We start from the raw sequence: 21487 nt of genomic DNA, 5'->3' as shown, positions 1-21487 counted from the left end.
GTGTCTGCATCTGTATTCAAACTCAGCTGTTCAGGAGGCAAAACAAGAAAATACATTTTTCCCTTTTTTAAGTCATTTTTTGGCTGTTTCAATTGTTTAACTAAGCTTCGCAGTGAAAATAATGCCAAAACAGCTTTGTGGAAACCTCCCTCTCAAAAAAACACTGAGCACAAAAATGTGAAGAAAGGCAGAAAGATGAAAAACTTATTTCATTCCAAGCATGGACTGACTGCATATAAATTAATCATACAACATAGGGAAGGGAAGAGCAAATCTCCCTGAAATATAATTGTGTCATGTATCACAAAACAGATTCAGGGCACACCGTGGTGGAACTGAGCATAAGTGACAGCAAAGGTGCAGTGCTGTGGCAAAAGCATTTATGATCTTAAAAAAAAAAAAAAGGAAAATAAATCAAGATTTGTTGATAATTACCTCCAAAGAGAGAAAGAAAAATAATTGCAGGATTTAACAGCACCTGCTGTCAGCCAGTCTATGGTGGAGCACTGATACTGTCCCCCTTACGATGAGGGAGGGGATGCTACTTTTCTTCCCGCAGAGAAGGAAGAAATGTTGTACCATCATCATGCTACAACATGAGAAGTAATGCAAGAAGGGGATCTGATAATCAGGAAGTCATAGAGTAAGACGAAGATTTAAAGAAAAATCTTCAGGTGATTTACAGAAAACAAAATCTGTTATTTTATAATGCCAGACTTGTATTTCTGACCATTTAAATCACAAGATGCTGCTTTAGCTTTTAGAAGTGGAACAGAGCCCTTGTAATGGCACTGTAATGAATATCAAAGAAAGGAATGTCAAGAGTAACCAACATCTGTCACAGAGACAGTCTTGTAGACAAAGCAGGATCTCAGGGCATCTTCACACGCTATTCTGTATTCAAAGAAAAGGTCACAAACTGCATCCAGCCTCTGCAAAATCCACTAGAGGAAAGGAACAGGCTGCTTTGCCCTAACTTACCTAGCCTGTACAGGAGCCAGGCAGGATTTTGCTTACAAATTACACCATTATTCTCTCACCACAGGAAAAAAAAAAAATTCAAATCCAAGTAGATAAATTGCCAGAACAAGCTGCTGCTCCCCACAACTTTTTGCTGGGGATGTGGTCACTCACAACATGCCATTTAACACCCTCAGCTTGCAAATCATCCCGTGGTAAGCAAGGCTGTTTGAACCTGAGAGCCTGAGTGCACAGAGGCTGCTGTGAGTGTTACTAAAATATATGTTATAAGCAGTCTTTTCTCATGTTCCTGTTCAATCTCTTTTAAGGGAGGTAGGCTTCCTGGACACAAAATTGCTAGACTGCAGCCTAAGGTTATCGTTTTTCCACCTAGAGGTTTATGTATGTTTAAGTTTCACTTTGGAGGAAACTTCATAAATACTTAGTACCCAGTGACTTGACATCAAGAAACTAAGGAATTGCTGTTGTAAGTCTTTATAAAGTTTTTGGATAGAGGAAGGTTCCTCCATTAGCTGTTTAAAATTCAGTGTTTGAAACCTGAAGGCTTTTGATTAATTTGTAAAGGCAATTCTAGATTTACAGTTGTGCAACACAGAAAAAAAACCCACCTTACTCTGAGCTTGGAGTTCTCAAGATAACACCGGAGTTTAGCAGAACTTTTGAGTTTAAAAAAACCCAAGATAATGGTCTCAGTTAAATGCAACTGAATGCAGTGGTTCCTTTGTATAAAGGAAACAAGGTATTGGCATGCTGGCCAGTTTGCATTTTGCACTTGCATTTCCTCAAATCTCAGAGCTGCTTTTCAGCACAGCAGGCAGTTAGCTCGCCCTAATTACTGCCAGGGAGGCCCAGATGCTTTTGTCAGCTCTTCAAGCACGGAAAAAGATTACCAGCAGACAAGCCAGCCATAGGATCAAGGATGGCTCCTAACAGGAGACTTGTAAAAAATCCGCTAATACTTATGTTCTCTACTGAACGGAACAAATCTACACACCTTACAAATCTGAGATCAAGCCTGACTATTCATATACAGGATTATCTTCCATGCTGAAGAGACAAATACGAATGCAGTCAATTAAAGAGAGAGTTATCCTAATGAAACCCTTTTTCATGTAATTTGGTGAGATACAAAGCACTGCCTTAAGCTGATATAAAGACGTGGCACTGGCCTTTCAGCTGACGTGCCTGCCCGCCGAAAGGAACAGCTGTGGCAAAAAGATGAGGGGTCCAGCATCGCTCGCAGCCAGCTGCAGGTTCAGCCTCTTACCAACTCCTGTGGCAGAGGAGGCTGGGGCCCAAAGGATGCCGCCGCTTACCTACACGGATACTCTGAATGAAGTAAAAGCAATTACTATTTTCCACATTTTGAAATTACATGGAGAGGATCCTCCATTCTCTTGCAAATTGAATTTCACAAGCCTTCAAAGCAATTTGGCTTAAGCTTGAGAAATAGACTCAGCAGCAGCTCTTTATCCGACAGTAGTGGGGGAGGCCAGTGACTGTTATCACTGATTTCAGCAGCTGGTTGAAGCCAGCACAAATCCCCTATCACCATACAAAATACAATTACCTTTTCTCCCCCCCTCACATGAAAGAAGAAGAAAACCTGTTTGTTTGAAAATTAGGACTGCAGCTTAACCTGAAATAGTTTCTTATGTTCAGCTATACGATTTTAAAAAAATGACAAACCTGATTAATGCAGTTCAGGGTGGTGTGTGTTGTAAATCTGTAACCATTTACTGACTTATTTTATACGGTGAAACTTGCCTGTGTGAAATACAGCTTTTAACTACAAAGGTGGCCTCAGGAGACCCGAGCTCTCCCATGCCCTGTCTCTGCTGATTGCTGATTTTGAACAAGTCACTTCGGCTTCTGTGTCTCTGCAAAATAAGCAGAGCAATCCAATCTCCTTCGCAAAAGCCACAGAGGCACACTGATTGGAAAGGAAGTGTTAAAATTCAAATATTAATATTATTGCCATTACTTTGTTAGGAGTATGAGCCTATTTTGAGCAAAAGAACATTAGAAAATTTGGAGGGAGGATCTTCTTGTTGCCACAAAAGCTTCTTTAATGGTTAGAGCACAGCTTCACAGCAGCGTGCCCACCTTCGATGCCCCAGGGAGTGGCGGCTGCCCTTCACCCACCCCTCCAGAAGGGCACAGGGCTCCCGCAAGCCCCGTGTCACATCTGCAACCCCTGTGCAAGTCTCAGATAACCCAAGGCATCCGAAATGACACTAGATGCCTCTGTGTAGGCAACTGTATTGAGTGCCACATGACTTCAGGCAGTGTTCAAGTACTGACAATATCTGAGTCAGAAAATTGGTCAGCAAATTAAACGCACTGCCTGAAATGACAAGATAATATTCAGGGGAAAGAGGGTCTTATCCCAATACAAATCTATTGCTCTTAATTTATCTTGTATAAATGAACATTAACTTTGGACCTAAATCTTTGATCATTTGCATATGCCATAGAACACAGTATTGGCACCTACCTGAGTAGCTTGTGGTTAAGGGGGCTGACTGCAAACCCAGGTGGCTTGCTGCCACTTTGCACATTGTTCATTTGAAATTCTCAGCTCAATAGCACCTACTTTCTTTTTTCTTGCACAGCTTTATCTATCTTGGTGATGGTGGTGGCGGTAGCATACGTTAAATCCGCACACATACCTTTGTTTTAAACTTTTCTTACTCTTCCAGTCAAAACTCTGTCTCCCTAATCTTTGGTGCTGTCACCCTTAACTTTTGACTCCCTCTTTTGTGCTTCAAACTCATCATTTGGCTTGTTGCAAATTTACATATGAAGAAATAGAAGTGATGAATGTCTTTTCAAAACACAGGCTGCCTCCAAGGTAGTGTGCAGAAACAATTCTGTGATTTACATTCTCCTCTTGGCTACACTGATGCCCATAACTGAAGTCAACAGAGTTGTACCACTGCGACTGAGAATTTAGCTCGATGTATGAAGCATTCATTAAACAGTTTTGTTTATTTAGCCAAAGTCAAGGATCTGTTACCCTTTAATTTCTGTCCATTTCTGGTGCCATAATACACATTTCTGATCCAACTCTCAGAGCATATTCATTAGTAATTAAAATTAAATTTTAAGAATTAGCTATTCGGCTGCTTTCAATTGTACTAATGGCTTTTTGTCCTTCTTTGAGAAACACTTCCTCTCAAAGAAACAAAAATGTAGGAGCTCTGATAATACTAAGAAGCTTGCCAGCACAGCCGAGGGAATTTGCAACAGAAGTTCATCCGCTCTAGCCCATGAGTTACAGTTTCCTCTTGGTCAATAGTGGCTGCAAATTATTCTGTGCAACGTCTGCTTGTTACCCTGTGTGCTTTCAACGGGTGTTTTCACTCCAGTTCCCAGAGTGCAAGTGAAAAACCCACCGCTTCCAGCATTAAATGAGAGCTTTGCTGGCAGCCTTGGCAGAAAGGACTGACATAAGTAGCAGAGTCAGCCACATTTATCCCAGCTCTTCTTCAAAGTCAGAGCTAGGAACTTAGAGAAAGTCATGGACGTTTGTACTGGGGAAAGTTATACCAAAATTTATATTATACCATAATATGCCATAATATTGGCAGATCTGAGGTCTACTTTTATTCATGGTTGAGTGTATTCATGTTTTATGTGCTAGCACCCCATAACTTCTTCAGCTTCACCGGGACTGTTATAACTATGGGATATTCTAAGATGATTAATTTATCCTATCTAACTTCTCAAAATGTCTTCATTGTCCAAACTTCATCTTCATAAAGAAGGGCCTCGCAGCCCTGAAATACCTTCTATTCAAGATCCCACAGATCATTTCTCTCCCACAGGAAGTTAAATACAGGCTTTTGTGGCAAATATGGCAGCAGAGTACATAGGAAAACAATCTGTCAATTATTCATGTATTTTTAACCATCAGTAGTGTGGTACAGCAAGTGGAAAACATGGAGGAGAGCTGACAAAGTAGTGAGCCATCTTTTCTGCAGATCACCAGTAAATGTTCTGCCAGTCACAAAGAACCACAATTAAGAGAATGTTGGCATTAATGATTAATGAGCTATTTAAAACGAGCTAATCAGATTGCAATTTACATGCCCTATCACCTGTGGGTGAGGTTTTGTAGAATGTAATTCACAGACACCCAACCTGGACAGAAATAAAAGAATTCATTCATTTCAAATTTTTGTTGCAAAACAGTGGCTCAGATGATATCAGAATCACACCTCATGTCACATCTTAATTAGAAAAATGAAAGAAAACAGAACTCCTCCTTCTGTAGAGAATGAATGAGAACCGAATCAGATTTTACCTTTAGTTCAGTCCTAGGCTAAGATGGCGCTGGAATGGGAAGCATTATTTCTAATTTGGTTATTCATTCAAGAAAAGACTTGAATAGCATGTGTTTAAATCCCTTCCAATTCCAGCATTTACTTAGGCACATGTTTAAAGAAAACACATATATTTAAATGCTGTCTTGAATAGGAATTCTGTGTACACAGGCCCAAATGTATCATTGAAAAATCTCATATGCCTTATTCATCAGCAATAGATTTTATAAAATTTGCTTTTACACTACTGAAAGAAAATAAAGCAATTTCAACTATTACAGCCAATACTCAGATAATGCAGCATTACAGCTCTATCTTACTGTTAGCATTTGTAAATAAAATCATGCTCATGCTGTGACTTTCACCCATGCCACTGCATTTTTCTCTTCTTTGACCAAGGAGGAGGTAAGGGAATGCCAACTGAGAGTTTTACTCTAACTTCCTATTTTCTTCCAGGGGCATACAGACCCTCATTACCTGACTGAAATACCTGAATATTTAGTTTCTTTAAAGTTTCTCAAATTTTTTTTCCCCTTGGCTCCATCTACCTAGGTCATATGGATACAGTTTCTTACTGATGAACTTGCCTTGCCGAAAGGAAAACCTACCATTTTGTTTGTTTTGCTGGTCAGCTGATCAGCATGAGCAAAGTTTGCAAATAATTCTGGGGAAACTGTGTGCTTAAAATCCAACCATTAACTGAAATACGAGCATCTACAGAAGAGCAGAAAACAAAAAAAAAAGCCACACCATGTTATAAAAATGGCCATACTTGGTTAGTTTAAAGGTTCATCTAGCCTGGTATTCTTTCCTTGTAATGGTTAATAGCAGATGCCTTCAGAAGAGCACAGGAATATGGCAAGCAGAAGTTAATACCTTCCTAGAATACCGTCCTAACCTTCAACAATTCACAGCTCAGACTTCTCATCTGACACATCCAAGACTTTTCATACATCACCAACATCACCATAGAGGGATAAACTTTACATAAGACAAATGGTATGCTTTGATGTTGAGAGGTCTATAGTAACTGTTGATGAATAGAAATAATGTGAAACAAACATGTAGGCAATGCATTAGCTCTCCTGCTCACTGTTATCAGAAAACAGGGTTATTTACCCCATGAGCTTTACTAGCATCCCTCGAACAGGGCTATTGTCCTCACCACTATAAGCATCCTGCAATTCAGTGGTGGTGAAGTCTTGTTAGGTGATCTAGCTCATTTTGCCATCAACCCAGGACTAAAGAGGGAAAACTGCAACACACGTCTTGTGATGTTCAATACCAAGTTAAAATCACCCCTTGTTGCTTCTTAAACATTGGTGAAACTTCCACCTACTAAGATTAACAGTGTCACTCAGTGTTCATCATTATCATTTTAATATTGCACTAGAAAGAAAAAGAAATTGCCATATGGTGAATTATCATGTCAGACATCTGTTAACTCCCTCTTATGGAAAAACAAAGCACTTAAATATATTCACAGGGTAAGCAAGCTGATAGCTATTTTTAATATATGAAGACATTAAATTGTTTTGCCCCACATTGTAGGATTTTCTTTAGACGATTACCTCTAAAGTCTTACCTGTATAACACTGAAAAAAATAGATAATGGTCTCTATTACTGTGGGGACTCATAGCATGACAAAAACTGTTGCAAAAGTTTAAATGCTAAGGTCAGTTAAGATTACAGAGGAGGCACTGCCACAGCAGATTTGTAAAGCTTTTCAGACAGTTGATTGAAAACACAGGGCTGATCTCAGCCATTTACAGATTTATGTCTAATTAGATGAATATAATACACTCAAAACATTTTTTAAACACTGGTCTTATCTGAATTTTCATTTTGAATCTTTTTTTTTTCAAATTTGCCTGAACTTAACAATAAAGAATGATTAAAAAAAAAATAGATCTGAAAAAAATATTTTCTTTTCTTTTGTTCTTGTTATGTTGCTGATAAAAATGGAAAAACTATTTTGGGTCATTCCAATGATTCCTCCATCAATCATTTCATTGAGGAAAACAATAATCACATCCTGACCCTTCCTCTCCTGCCACTCGTGCATATGGTTTTAACCATGACTGCCATTTCATAAAGAAAATGCTACCACTGCCTTTATCTTTCATTTAATTATAATATGGTTGTTAGGATTACTCTAGAAAATCTTATTTCTTAGACTATTCCTGCACATGGTGATTCAAGCTACCAGCATCTACCTCAGGGAGAGGAAATGTTAATGACATTATTAGGGAAATATTTTAAGTGTTTATGCTATCCTAGTTGCAGTTGGACATCACCACAAAAATGTAACTAAAAAATTATGTTTATACACTCAAATACATATGCAAATACTTGTAATTTTTAGAAGGCAACACACATCTAGCTACCACTGCTATCCTACACTGTGGCATGTTATACAAAGGTATTGATAATGCTTTGGTATGGATTAAATCAGTTAATTAGCAAGTCCATCATGCCTAGAGAAAATGTATTCAGACTGTCATATTCCATACCTCTGGGAGCCTGGAATTAAACAGCTAAGTCTTAGTATTAATGTAAGGAATTATCAGCTTTACTGAACACATTCAGTCTAGATGGATCTCCCTGAAGCATTCGGTAAAACTCCCAGACACATAATTTTAGTGAATTCATGGCCTTGTGAAACATGGAGGCTGGATCTACACTCATTTTTCCAAAATATGACCAGAAATAGACAGAAAGAAGGGGGGATATGCTCTTAGGGCTTTATACTTATTAACGCCAGCACATTTGTGAAAGTCACAAGAGAATCTGCATAGGAAGAGAAAAACAAATGATCAACTCTTGAATCTATTAGTCAGTAGAGTCACCTATGGCTACATGGACATCAGAATCTCACACTTGCTGTTCCCAGCATTATCACAGCATCTACTCAGCACAGATACTAATGCCCTGCTTTAAAAACCTGAAAATAATATGCAAGTGTCATTTAAGATATGTCTAAGGCCATTTATTCTGACCTCATCCTTTTTTTTAAAGCATAAAAGTGTCAGAATAAATGTGTTCTCTATATTTATAGTGTTATGCTGGGGGCTGAGCAAAATCTCATGCAAGCTGATGGGCATTTCAAAAACCCTGTCAACCTCTTCAGTCTTTCTTCTTGACAGAATCCACCCACAAAATCCCAAACATTTAGTATGTGGCTAGATTAAAAGATGTAGCAAAATAATATAGTACATTATACCTTCAAATGTTTTGTTCCCCACGCGAGCCTTTTTTCTTCCTGGATCTGAGGGTATGTCAGCACCATGCAATCTCTTCGCATGGCCTTCCTCCCACATCATTTCTGCTCTTTCCGGAACTACTTCTCATTTACCTGCTACATGTTCTCCTAAAACCTGGTACTTCCACTTCTGTGTTTCTAGATACAGACATAATCCTTAATAATCTATCTGAACACATCAAAGCCGTAATGGATTTCATCCTCACTCCATCGTCGTCTCACAGCAGGGAAGTACTCAGTTAATTTATTAATGGAGATGAGCTGGAGGAAGATGGTATCATTTCCCCCAGGTCAGAATACAAACCAAGGTCTTTGATTTCTGTTTAATTGGTCAATATATCGTCTCATCCTCCAGAGTGGATTTTAAGGAAATGGTTCCTATTTCTCAGTCCATGTTTCTATGCACTCCTAGGAGAAAGTGGTATAGTTAGATCCATGGGACAACTTCAGTTCTCTTCCTCAATGCAGATGTTGCTGCCCATCACTGATGTTCCCTCTTGGGAGAACTGGCAAGTCTCACAGGTTTCTTCCTTAAGTCACTTCAGAGACTTTACTGTTCACCTTTGAATTAAAAAAATTCCAATCTAATAACTTCATCTGGCTTTTATAAGTATATGTATATGCTTGCAAAACCATACTGCAAAAAAGGGGCATTTCAACAGAGAATGGTTAAAAGAAAGAAAAACTATGCAAAGAAATAATACACTGCCTGCATGCAAAATTATTTGTAACAGAATTGCAAATCTTCTAGGTAAAGACCATGGAGACATAACTATTAGAAAGTATCTAAGTCTGAAGCAATGCCCATATATAAACAAAATGTAAACACCAGGTATTCCGATCAATTGCTGAATACCAAATGGAACCAAATACTTAAAGACAACTTTAGCTAACAGATTAAATTAAATAAATCATAAAATAATTATTGATTTATTCAAGACAGACATAGGATGTTTGTACTACCCACAAGAAAAGAAAAAAAGGTAAATGTTTTTTGAATAAACCTTCTATACTAACTTACTAGCTGAGCATAGTCCCAAGAATTGTTTCATTAAAGAAAGTGATCTGCAGTCTATGAAACAGGCATGCCTGTGAATGAAGCTTTGGTCTTAATAACAGTAAGTGAGCAGAAAGGCTTCACATGCTACTGTCACCTTCATGTTTAAAGGAAACCTCTAGTACATAATATGGTTGTATCACCTACATTTTGAAAAGTTCTGATACATGTTTGATGTTCAACAAAACATCAAACAACATACTGTTGTAGACAGGTCCTTGCCAGCCATACATAAAAGCACATTGAACACTGCAACCTGCAGTAATTAACCTGAGCATCACTCATGTACATATAGCATGGAAACTACTGGACTCATCATATGCTGCAGCAGCAGGACTGATACTTTGCTGCAGTACGCTGGGGGGTCTGCCAGCGTAGCAGCACATTTAAGCTGTGCTTTATCAGAGGTGGGTACCTGCTTTGGGTTCCCACTGCTGGGAGAGGAGAGTCACACCCCGAGTCAATCTACCTTTCTTTCCCTCAGCTCCAAGGAATCATATATAAAAGTAAAGAAATAGAATGTATTATTTCGTGCTTTCTGAAAGGAAATTGTGCGAGCCAAGTATGTAAAACACACAGTACTTCAGTCATAGAAATTCACCAAAGGAAACAGTGAACGAGATCTTCAGGCTTACTGCAGCTCCAGTGAATGATAAGGGGACTGAACGACTATCACTTTCTTTTCACAGGAGAACAGCAGCTCTGAGACACAATGCAAGGATTTCTGTCCTGCAAGACTACTGAAAATCAGTAGTGACTGTAACACCCAGGCCTTTTCAGCCATCCCAAATGCAGAAAAGTGCGTAATGGCTATGTGACTGTACAGTTATGGGTCACCAACTCTGCAACAGCCTCTTGTTCCACCTGGGTGGAACACTCCCATTTCCATATAATCCTGATGTAATGATGTTTGTTTAGTGTTCTGGGAGGCACTTAGGGGGAACAACGGACAGATACAGAGTATGAGACAGAACCAAGCACCGCTTCATATGAGAGGACCCTTCTTAAGAAAGCAATTGGAAGAAAGAGCCTGTGAACGCAAGGGAAATATTTCTCCAGCAACAAATCACTGGCTAAATTTGGGTGTGCCTTTGCTCAGCAACCATTAGATACCATGTCTCATATTATGCAAAGGGATGTTTTAGAAATACTACAGTGCTAACGTGACACGAGCAACATATTAGGAAAAAAAAAGCAGCATGCTATGAAAAAACGCTGGTATCAAGATTCTGTTTGCTCTACTTGAAAATTAAAGTTCACCATATTTAAAAATTGTAATGAGTCAGAATTTGAGACTGGATAACACCAATTTGGGTTAAAAAAAACACATAGTAAAGCAAACTTTGTAATAAATGAGCTTGGTCATTTGACCATGAAAGAACAACAAAATCAAAGTTGCAAGTGGCCTCATATTATTTTTTCTCAAATTGAACTTAAGAAGAAACTTTGATTTGCAACCAATTAATCAACAATTTAGAGAAGTGTCTTGACATTCTTTGGATACTAACAATGTTGTATTTTAATTTACAAACTTTTTTTTTTCCCCTGTGCATACACACTGTAGGGGGTATTTTCAAAGCAGTGCTCAAGGTTTTAGACATATCCCACTGGCTTAATGGAAATTGCATGGTTTGGCTTCCTTTTGAGGGGCTGGAAACCTATCCCACCTGGATGGTGCCTCTTGAAGCTAATGCACAGCAGAGCTAAAGACAAAGCAGCCTACACAGAAGTCAGTCTTCTCTGGACTGTATAGTGCAGTAGACGTGAAGTATCATTGCTGATCAGGTCCAGGCATTTTTATGCCTGTGATTTCCCAAGCAACTGGTTAAGATTTGCCTTTGGTGGCCCAGTGTGCTACTAACTGCCCGTATGAACCCTTCCTCTCTAACGAATGCTAACAACAACTAACAGCGAGTCTTATCCTCTGAGCTTGACACAAAGCTCTGGTTTCAGAGGTGAAATTCTCTGTAGACTATAGAGCTAACGACAATCGCTATTATTTAGGAGTTCAATGGCAAGGCTACATGCACAAAAGTGTGTATTTCTTAAGTAGCTAACTTACACATTAAGGACACTGTTAGAGTATCTATATATATGAATGTCTTAGGATAAGATTTTCAAAAATATTGAAGTAATATAGGAACATCAGTGAGTTTGAGGGCACTTTTGAAAACCTCATCCTAAGCACAGATTCACTTTGTTTTTCTTTTTAATCTTTGCTTTTTAAACACAAACCAGGGGAAAACATGGCTCTGCAATATGCAACAGAAGACCAGGATGAGCACCAGAACTCATGCAATTTGGCTTCTCTGGGAGCTTAATGTCCTTGAAATCTTTATGCCAAAGAAAGATTTGACTGAATTGGTCAAGGGATTCAATATTTATTATGAGGGACAGACAGACAACCATGCGATCAAATAAGTCATACTTGAAAACAACAAACCAATGAGCCAACCCAACATGCAAGTGTGCTGAATGCTACTTTTCTAAAGCCACCCTATCTATATAACTTCAGTAGTCCAACTGAAAAGCCAATATTCAATATGCAAATACTTTGCAGGAGAACGGGAAAGTCAGATGTGATCAGGTAGCAAATATTAAAACATAGGTAGAGAATTTTAGTGTTCACTCTTTCAATTTTTTAGAGATCTTACTTGGGTGTCAGTATTAACAATTCTGTTTTAAAATAATTAATCAAATTATCAAAGATCACTAGAAGAAACTAAAAATGCATAGTATGATATTTTAAACAAAAAAAAGGCAAAAAACGGCATGGGTTTCATGCACCTAACTATTTTTCCATCTACCTGCAATTAAAACTTCCACAACTACCATATTTGCATAGAGATCCTACTGCAAAAGAGATTTGTCCTTAACACTTGAATTCCCCAGGTTCTGTCATCTAGCAAGCATGTACAGGCGCTGAGTACTGTGATGCTGGAAGCTATGGGATTCACTTTACACTAGCGGGCATCTGTTGAGTCAAATCCTTGTGATTTACCAGACCCCTGGGGAAGAGCTTTCCCTACTGGGGCCAATGAACTGTGGATGGGTTGGTGTGAACATCCAGAGGAAGAAGTGGCAGGCACAGAAAGAACCCAACCCCTGTGTATAAGAACAGGCATTGCAAACCATACAGTGGATAATTTTAAACCAAGATGGGTGGAAAATACTCTTCTTCCTATTAACTACACTGATTTAATTATTAGTGTGTCTCCATGAAATATATTCACTATTTATTACCCTGTGTAAAGGTCATGTACTCAAGTACCATTCCTAAAATTGAAATCTTTCCATGGAAAACACCCCTGTCTTTTTCAAATGCTTGTTTTTATTTGGCAGGTGAAGACGCTGAGCCAAGCCTGTCATTGTCCCTGCTACGATGAATACCATTTAAATCCGCTGCTTCAATAACACGTAAAGAAACATACCCTTCACCTGATGTATGCCCTCCAAGGCAACTGACCAAATTTCAGCTCATCAATTTAATATGAAGTCAATTTAATTCTGCTTGACCAAAAATCAGTGCCTATTGTTCCAAAACATGCAATCATCTCACAGTATATTGCAATTGCTGGTTAAGTGGCTTAGTGTTATTGATAAGAGCTCACTCTGATGAGAACAAAGAGGATTGCCAGAATCTCTTATGAAAAATTAAAAAAGCTGTTTTGCACACAACTTTCAGAAATGGTTTCCAACGCATGAGAGCAGAGCCTGCTCTGTGGATGGGCTGTCATAATCAAATCCTTAGAAACAGATGAGAAATGAGCATATTATTCTTGATTTACTATCACTTCATTTATGATTTCCAGTTAATACAGATCCACAAAGCCATGCCAAAGAGATACTAAAGGCCTGATTGTGCTATCCTAATTCAAGCAAAACCCATACTCAAAGTCCTTTTGAAGCCTTTCTGCTTCTGCCAACTCTTGCAATTTTTATTGCAAGCCTTGCAGTACTTGATGTTTTGCTTAACATTCCGGCTCCTGGAGTCATACAACTTGTGAATCTCCTTTATTTTCAATTTTAAAAGAAGTTTATCGCCTTCATGATTGAACAGAAAAACTTGCAAATGAGACTTTTTAAAAGTGTCAAAAATAAAAGAGAAAAAAAAGAAAGAACTTAACTGTATCATTTTGCTGAATAACTTCAGAAAGAGGATGATATTCTTAGACCAAATTAATGATTTCTGAGCCCCAGTGCATACTTATGGCTTACCAAAAGTTAGCAACACATAGCTGCATATTTTCACTTAACAGAAGTTCTGTTCATGTAACACTTAAGGTTGGGGTTTTCTTTTCATGCTCATAAAGGTATGCAAAATTTTGAGCCTCCACCCATCCAGTGTGGGGGGAGTGAAGGACCTCTCCCTCAGTCCTCAGCTATGGCGCCAGTGGCCATGGGTTCCCCCAAGTGTCAATGGCAAAGTGAGAAGCAAAGTAGAGAAAACCTCTCATCAACGACCCAACTGGTGCCGATTTTGCACCAACTGCCCAACTGGGACAAACTGGGCAGCTCAGTCCTTAAATTGCCTGCTCCAGAGTCTACTGTAAGCTACGCGGTGATCCTACAGGACAGCTGTAGCTCAGGGGCTGCTATCTGAAGAGCACAGATCAAAAACCAGGCAGTGAACTATCCCTCCCACGATAGCTGCAAAGCTGCACGTCGCTTGTTAACACTGAAACAGCGCAATGCTTTATTTCCCTCTTTCTCCCACCTCCTGATTTCCTTTTTTTTTCCTGCTTACCTGATACCTTTTGTTTATTCTGTAAGCTATTTGAGGGAGGGGCTGCCACTTCTATGTGTTTATGCAGTGCCTTGCATGAAGGCTGACAGCTCTAGATGCCATTATAATCAAAGGGGGGGGGGTGTGGGGGGATTTTTAAGGTGCTAAGGAAAATAAGGCATTCACCTACCATTGACATTCAATAGGCTTTGAGTACCTTTCTCCCCTTTGAAAAATCTACATTTACAAGTATAATAATTAAGATGTCTGTCATGACCAAAACATCCATTGTTAAAATACGACACAGACTCCAAGTAGGGAAAACTTTCATTTAAAGCAGAGTCACTAAGAAAAAACATTTTTTTTCAGAAGCGCTAAGACCTCATTTGTCTAAAATCATGCACAACAGTATTCAACATACTTTCTGGAAGTATCATGTCTATCTTGTATTATATATTGCATTAGTTAGATACCTGCTGAGAAGCACACACTCCATCAATTTAAGCACTAACATTGTAGGTTTTTTAAAAGAACATTTCCTATAAATAGAGATTTAAATGATCTTCTTTAAGTATTGTAATCTTTAATTGAATTCAATACCTCTGCAAATGGAGCAAACAATCTCTGACTGATTAGATCATTTGCTTCTATTCTATTTCAGACATGCACTGGTTTGCAGTAATGTAAGTTTTTTTCATTAGCAATTGCTGTTCAGCTGCATATTTTCTTCAGTAGCCTAATTAATGCTAGAAAGGTAACTTTTCTTCTTGTGCATTACAGTATGTCAATGTAGTTGACACTCTTGCAGAGGTTATATATAAATAAAAATCAGAAAAAAAATGTAAAGGACAAAAATGAAAGGGAATGCAGAAACTAAAAGTAGATTTTTGCATGAGATGGTGAGTGCCTTCATCTCCCAGTGACATCAAGATGGAAAATGATTACTCAGCACCCTGCAGGACAGACCCATGGGAGCCCTATGGGTCACTAGCACAGAAATTATTATATGCAGGTAGAATGAGAAAACAAGTATTAATGAAGAGAAGAAATTATGTCCTTAATTTGATTCAGTAGCTTCCTAGGTCTCAGTTTGTTGCATGAATAACATAGCATCCTGCAGACAAATTTCAGTTTTGACTTTGGGATGTTATCAATCTCTTTAAATCAAATCACAAACCTGATTGCAAACTGCGTTCCAGTGCAGTCCCTGACTAATTAAGTGTATAGTCATAATGACAACACAGACCCTACCAGGCAGGATGTTTAGACATAGCCGAAGTAAACCACTGTGTATTATTAATGGCAAGAAGGGCTCAATTATACGCTCAGGATGCCATGTGCTGTAATAACATTAACATTGAATGCTTTCCTCAGAAATGTTGATTTCAGGCTCTTAGATACAGAGTTTCAAATGGGCTGCATCAAATACTCGCACCAGCCAGGCTAATAGGTGAGGGAGGTTGATCAAAACCTTCACCCTCAGAATGTGCTTTGGCGAGATGCTGTGCACCTCTGGATGCTCCTGGAGCCAGCCTGAAGCTTGTGATGGTGGGACATCAAAGAGCAAGTGCTTATGGTATTTTGGTGTAGGCATTTCAGCCAGGAGGGGACGAGGGAATGGCACAGTTGCATTAAGGTCACTCTGCTCCAGTGGCAGTGAGGTGCTCTAAAAAAGTTGTGTAGATGCTCTGATAGAGTTGGTAAGGGCCACACCTTATTTCAGGCACCACAGTCTAGAAACAGAAGGTCTTTGGAAGATCATTTTGCCTAATTGTCTGTTTCCCCTCTTCAGAAAAAATTACACCTCACCATAATTGTTAGCTTAGGAAACTTTTTTCTTCCCCAAATATGCCATTGGAACACCACAAAAAGAAAAATATTAGTGGCTAAACATCCAAACAAGTGTGTAAATCATACTGGGGAATAGTCCTGGAAACTGAGGGCCACTGGCAAAGCAAACAGCAAACTTATACCAGTAAAATCCCATCGCCCACAGATCATGCAAAGTGCCAACTGGGAATAGTCCCTGTGACGTTCTTCCTCCCAAATTGTGCCTGGGAGTTACCTAAGAGAGTGGCAGAGGCCAAAAGCGTGCTGGGAACTGTTAGAACAGTTTCACTTAGTTTAATTTTAATTTAGTAGCATTAATTTAGCCTAAATCTTCCATGCTGTGAGGATGTCCTACACTTTTAGATGCAGATCTTCATCTGTGTAAATTTGATGAAGTCTTACATTTCGTTGCTGCAAAATACTGAGATCAGACTAGTTGGATAATAAAATGGGAGATACTATTTAAAATAGAATTAATAGCAACAAAAATTTATTGCCTGTTTTTATTTAATAAAACCACTGTAGCTTACTACAATAATCATTAAAAGAAATGCAACCTATGATCTACAATGGATGCCATTTTTTGGAGGCAGCTGGTTCTATGTATCTGTAGTTAGGTTTTAGTTGCCCTCCCTCTGGTTTTTTTTTCCTTTGGATTCTCATGCACTTTACATAAACAAGGAAAATGCATAAAACCTGCGTTTGTTTGAAAATACAAGTCAAAATGTTTTTTTAAAAGCTCACTTTTAACGTAAATGTTCTGCTTCAGTTTATAAAATAACAGTTTTTACTTTACTGTAGTTTTCAGTCCATAGTATAAAGTGTACAAAAATACTACAGACAGAAAAGCCGAAGTGTCGAGTTTGATGCCCCGATCAAATTCGAACTGTGAATTGAGGTTTTACACAGAAAACAGGCAACTTGACCTCAGCCTCCCAGTCTAATCAGCATGTTCTCCCTCCATTCTTGAGAAAATTAACCTCATTCATCACGTCGTGCTCCTGTTCCTCCCTACGGCTCGTGACGCTTTCCTTGCTCCTTGTCCTACTTCTGGATCTCAGAGCGTAGCTGTCATGGCTTGATGGCACAATGGGCACACAAGCAAGCATGTGAACCAAGGGAACATAGGAAAAGCTTTTAGCAGTGTACCTTTTTTTTGTTTGGGTTTTTTTTGTTGTTTTTTTGTTTTTTTAAGACAGAATAAATATAAAAGAATCTTATCTGCCACAGAAATGTCCTGGTAGGTTTTAGGTTTTTAAAGCACAAAGTCTGAATGCTGTTACTCAGGGTATCCACAAGATGAAGGTACTTAATTCACTCACCTGTTTTTCCCCCTCCTTTTCCCGATAGTTAAATTCCCCCACATACTATACAGAGATCCTGACAAAACCTGAAAGCTACTAAATATATCACTAAATCCATGAGATGCAAATAACCTCAACAAACAGTAAACAACAGCCTCTGACTTGGAGCCTGAGTCTCCCAGGGTGCAGAGTGCTCTTAATTCCCTCTGCTGCCACTGCCTCTTATGAGGAATTCTGCCCGAGAAGATGATCTATTGTGGGACTATAGAAAGTGCTAATTCCCTCTTTTCCAGGCTCTTCCAACTTTCTGTCTTCACACCTCCTTCCTGTTCCCGCTTCAAACTGGGTCTCTTTTCTCTGTCTCATGGATAAAGTCACCACTTCGTTATCTCTAATTCCAGACATCCTCCATTTCTACACTGAAAATAATCAATATAAGCCATCAAAGGAGGAAAGAGTATTTAAAAATATGTGCCACTATGAAGATGGATGACAAGGCAATAAAACTCAGCACAAGAAAAATCTGAACTGGTAAGTTTGCCTAATTTAGAAGAACAGCAAAGTTCTTAATTCCCCTCTAAATGCTGATCAACGTCGCATCCATGAGCCATGTATGATACAGAACTTTTATCTGTAATTCATGCATTTCTTCAACAGGAACAATTTCATCTACAGAGTGAATGAGATATAGGAAGCCACACTCAAAGACGGGAAAATATTTGCAAAAGGTGAGGAAGCCGACTAACCTGACCAATAGGTTCTTTTGTCGGGGTCTTTCCTCTTCTAGCAGTGCTCGTGGCCAAAGTGGTGGTTGTTTCCATGACTGACGTGGACATCTCAGACTGCATCGCTGTGGCTGTGGACTCGGTTGTCATAGAGGAAGGCACTTCACCAACAAGTCTCACATTTCCTTCTATCACGATGTTGGCATCATTTTCTGCTGCCATATTCAGAACTTTCAAGCCATTGTAGTAAAGACCAGAGAGCTGGCCTTGGAAAGGGTGGCCACGTTCCTTGCCTCCAATTTTTATGGTTGCTTGGCTATTGAAGATTGTGAGCTGACGCCCTGTGAAGATAATATTATATACATGCAAAAATGTTGACTGTGAACACTATACTCTACACGAGTGATAACAGATTGTCATGGGGTGAATAATGAGAGCAATAAACTATAAGAAAAGGATTTGACTCATAATTCATTGCTTTTTAATGAGGTGTCCATGAAATGCATAAATTTTGAGAGCATTTGCATTTTTCTTAATTTACGATGTTTTGGGTTTTGGGTTTTTTTTTTTTTTTTTTTTTGCTAAAAGGCCAATCAAATATATTTGCAAATGTGTTTAGTACTACAAATGATATCCCTCTCCCTTTTACGTGAAAGCAGTGTTAAGCTTTTTGGTGTGTGTCAAGAATGCCAGGTTTCTAATTCCTTAAGATAACTTTTTCTTCAAGTCTGCCAACCTTTCAAAGTTTTTTCCACACAATACAGCATAGGGCCTATAGCTTTAAGTATGTACATGTGAGTTTATGTATGTATAGACATATACAAATATGTATATACACACAGAAAGAGTTTATATATATGCCAACAAGTCAATAGGTCAAGTGAATTTTAAAGAATATGTTATGCAGTAATCCGTCATATCTCTATATATGTGAATAAAATATTTGCATTTTTAATTAAATGTGTCCTTTTTGTATTTAAATGTTTATTTTCCTTCAACATACACACTGAAAAGAAACACATGGTTCACACTGAGTATCTCAGAGGCAGATTCAAAAATAGATGTCTGATTGGCTTTCAGCAAGGCTATCAATTAAAATAAAAGATTTTAGATGTAAAAGCGGCTTCAGAAATGATACACATACCGATGGAGAAATCATGGCACATTTCCATTAAACAGAGAAATCCTCAGCAACAGTACCACTCTTAGTAAATAGAATAGTCACTTTAGCAGATTGGTTTCTGCTCACAAAAAGCATGCACACAACTTTAAGTTCTGGTTTAATTAGTGTTTGTTCCAAAATCCCCTTAGAAGGTTGCAAACGTTAAAGGGACTTCATTTTGATTGGCAATTCATATTGCCCACTATTTAAGATACCTACAGTTTAAACAAATTTTTTTTCAGGACCATAATGAAGATATCGTAACTACATATATTTTTAGTTAATAATTTAGATGCTGGAACATGTAATATAATCTATGAATGATTTATAATTTTTGGTTAATGTTTGCTATGAGTACCTTCATAGATTGAGTTAGTGGATTATATTTAACAGTCCCTTTAACCTTAAGTTAACAGGGTAAGATTATTAACAGCTGGTACTTCTAGAAATGTATAGAAATTATTATACAAGGTATGCAAATATTACTCTATATTTTACTTTTTAAAATTTGTTTTTAATTTAGTTTTACTGAAATTTATTTTTTATGTTTATTAGTGTTACAATGAAGTACTACTTGGTTATGTTCAAATTATTTTTTTATTTGAAGTTTTAATCAATGTTTTTTACCTTTGTCGAGTAGCCATTCATCAACTACTCGACCAAGTCGATATGGAATTCGCTGTCTAGCAATCGCCAGGCGCTCGTTATCATTGTTTCCTTTAAAGTTTAAAGAGACATTTCATTGGTTAAAATCTGTAAGGTCAAAGGTTAAAAGTTAATACTTAAAGCTTGAGCTATACAGTTGCCACATGATTTTTTGAAATTTGGAATTTTAAAAAGTGCTACCTAGAACATTTCATGGTTCAGACTTTTCATTCATTCATTTATTTTATTTTAGCAAACAAAATTATTCCTATGTTAATTGAAAATTAGAAATCTGCATTTGAGCTAGGTTATTAAACTTATGTTATAGACAGACCCAAAAAACAAATTTAAACATCATCGAATGGCTTTACAAAAAATGATCATTGACCTCAGGGTTTTGTCTTTTTTGATGTTTCTTATTAACTAGTTAAACATGTTCAGGTGAAACAGGTTTAAGTTTTCAAAAGACATCCAACCTCTTACTCCAGGTTAGTCATTTAAAGAAGAAGAACACAACTCTTGATCACCATCTAAGGCACACTTACTTCTGCTGTCTAGTAATAGACCTGCTGTAACTTATTTCCTAATCAGAAAAAATACATTCTTCTCCGCTTCATTTAAATAAATTCCAGAGATTCAAATATATGGCACAGAACAGACCAGGGTATTCACCGTTTGTACATTCTCATAGGACACGTTGACAATGTCTTGAAAGAACACCAAGGCTTTGACAAAAGTGACTTGCTGAAAGGTAGCCTGGTTCTGAAACGTGGAAGCGCTTTACAATTTAGCAAGAGGCCATCTGTAGTGGGGTTTCAGAAATTAAGAACGAACCAGAGCTCAGCAATGCAAAACACAAACTTGTCATATTTGCAAACCGTGTCTATTCTCAGTCTGTGCAGAGATCTTTGACTTCTTTAAATAAAACAGTGAGATAAAATAAGGCTGGTACAGTCAGAAAAATAACAGGCATTGAGGAATAATTAGCAAATCACTTTAAGTATTTTTTTCTAATTATGGCTTTTTGTGTTTGAATGAGATAGGTGTGATCCCTCAGAAAACCATGTCTTTTACTTAAAACTTTTTTTAGGAGAATGGTAAACCTAAATATTTCCTTCAATATACAGGTTTTTGATAGCAGTAGTATTTTAGACCAACAATACCTTTTTCTTCCATTGTATTGGTTCATATTAGTAAAGAACCTGAGAGATAAGAAGAGCTAGATAAGTAAAAAGCAATCATTCCTAGTTCAGGTCCGAATCTAAAGTCAATCTTACTAGCTCAAACGTGCACATTGTCTTTGACTTCAAAACCCACCAATGAACCAAGTCCTGTATCTGCAGCGGAAATCTAAGTATAGGATGCAGTAGCCCACGTAGTGCTCAGAAATACATTTTCCTGAGCTAGAAGGATCCTACTGCTAATTATCAAACCAAAGTATTATCCAAATTCAGAAAATCAATGTT

At 38.0% G+C, this 21487-nt stretch overlaps 1 protein-coding gene across 26 annotated transcripts in view; it reads right to left on the bottom strand.

Moving 5' to 3' along the window:
• NRXN1 (neurexin 1) overlaps positions 1–21487 on the bottom strand; it is a 729374-nt gene that overhangs the window by 78517 nt on the left and 629370 nt on the right. For 18 of the 26 annotated variants that reach the window (XM_050893180.1, XM_050893184.1, XM_050893185.1 and 15 more), the window contains 2 exons: positions 20004–20093; positions 18236–18555 (listed from right to left, as the gene is read on the bottom strand). In XM_050893180.1, the coding sequence (XP_050749137.1) occupies positions 18236–18555; positions 20004–20093 (410 nt within the window). The remainder of the gene's footprint in view (positions 1–18235; positions 18556–20003; positions 20094–21487) is intronic. The other 8 variants (XM_050893197.1, XM_050893198.1, XM_050893200.1 and 5 more) reach the window with 1 other exon arrangement.

Source organism: Gymnogyps californianus, chromosome 3 (assembly GCF_018139145.2).
Source record: "Gymnogyps californianus isolate 813 chromosome 3, ASM1813914v2, whole genome shotgun sequence".
Classification (NCBI taxonomy): domain Eukaryota; kingdom Metazoa; phylum Chordata; class Aves; order Accipitriformes; family Cathartidae; genus Gymnogyps; species Gymnogyps californianus.
The sequence above is the reverse complement of the archived record's forward strand: the minus strand, read 5'-3'. Positions and strand labels throughout refer to the sequence as shown.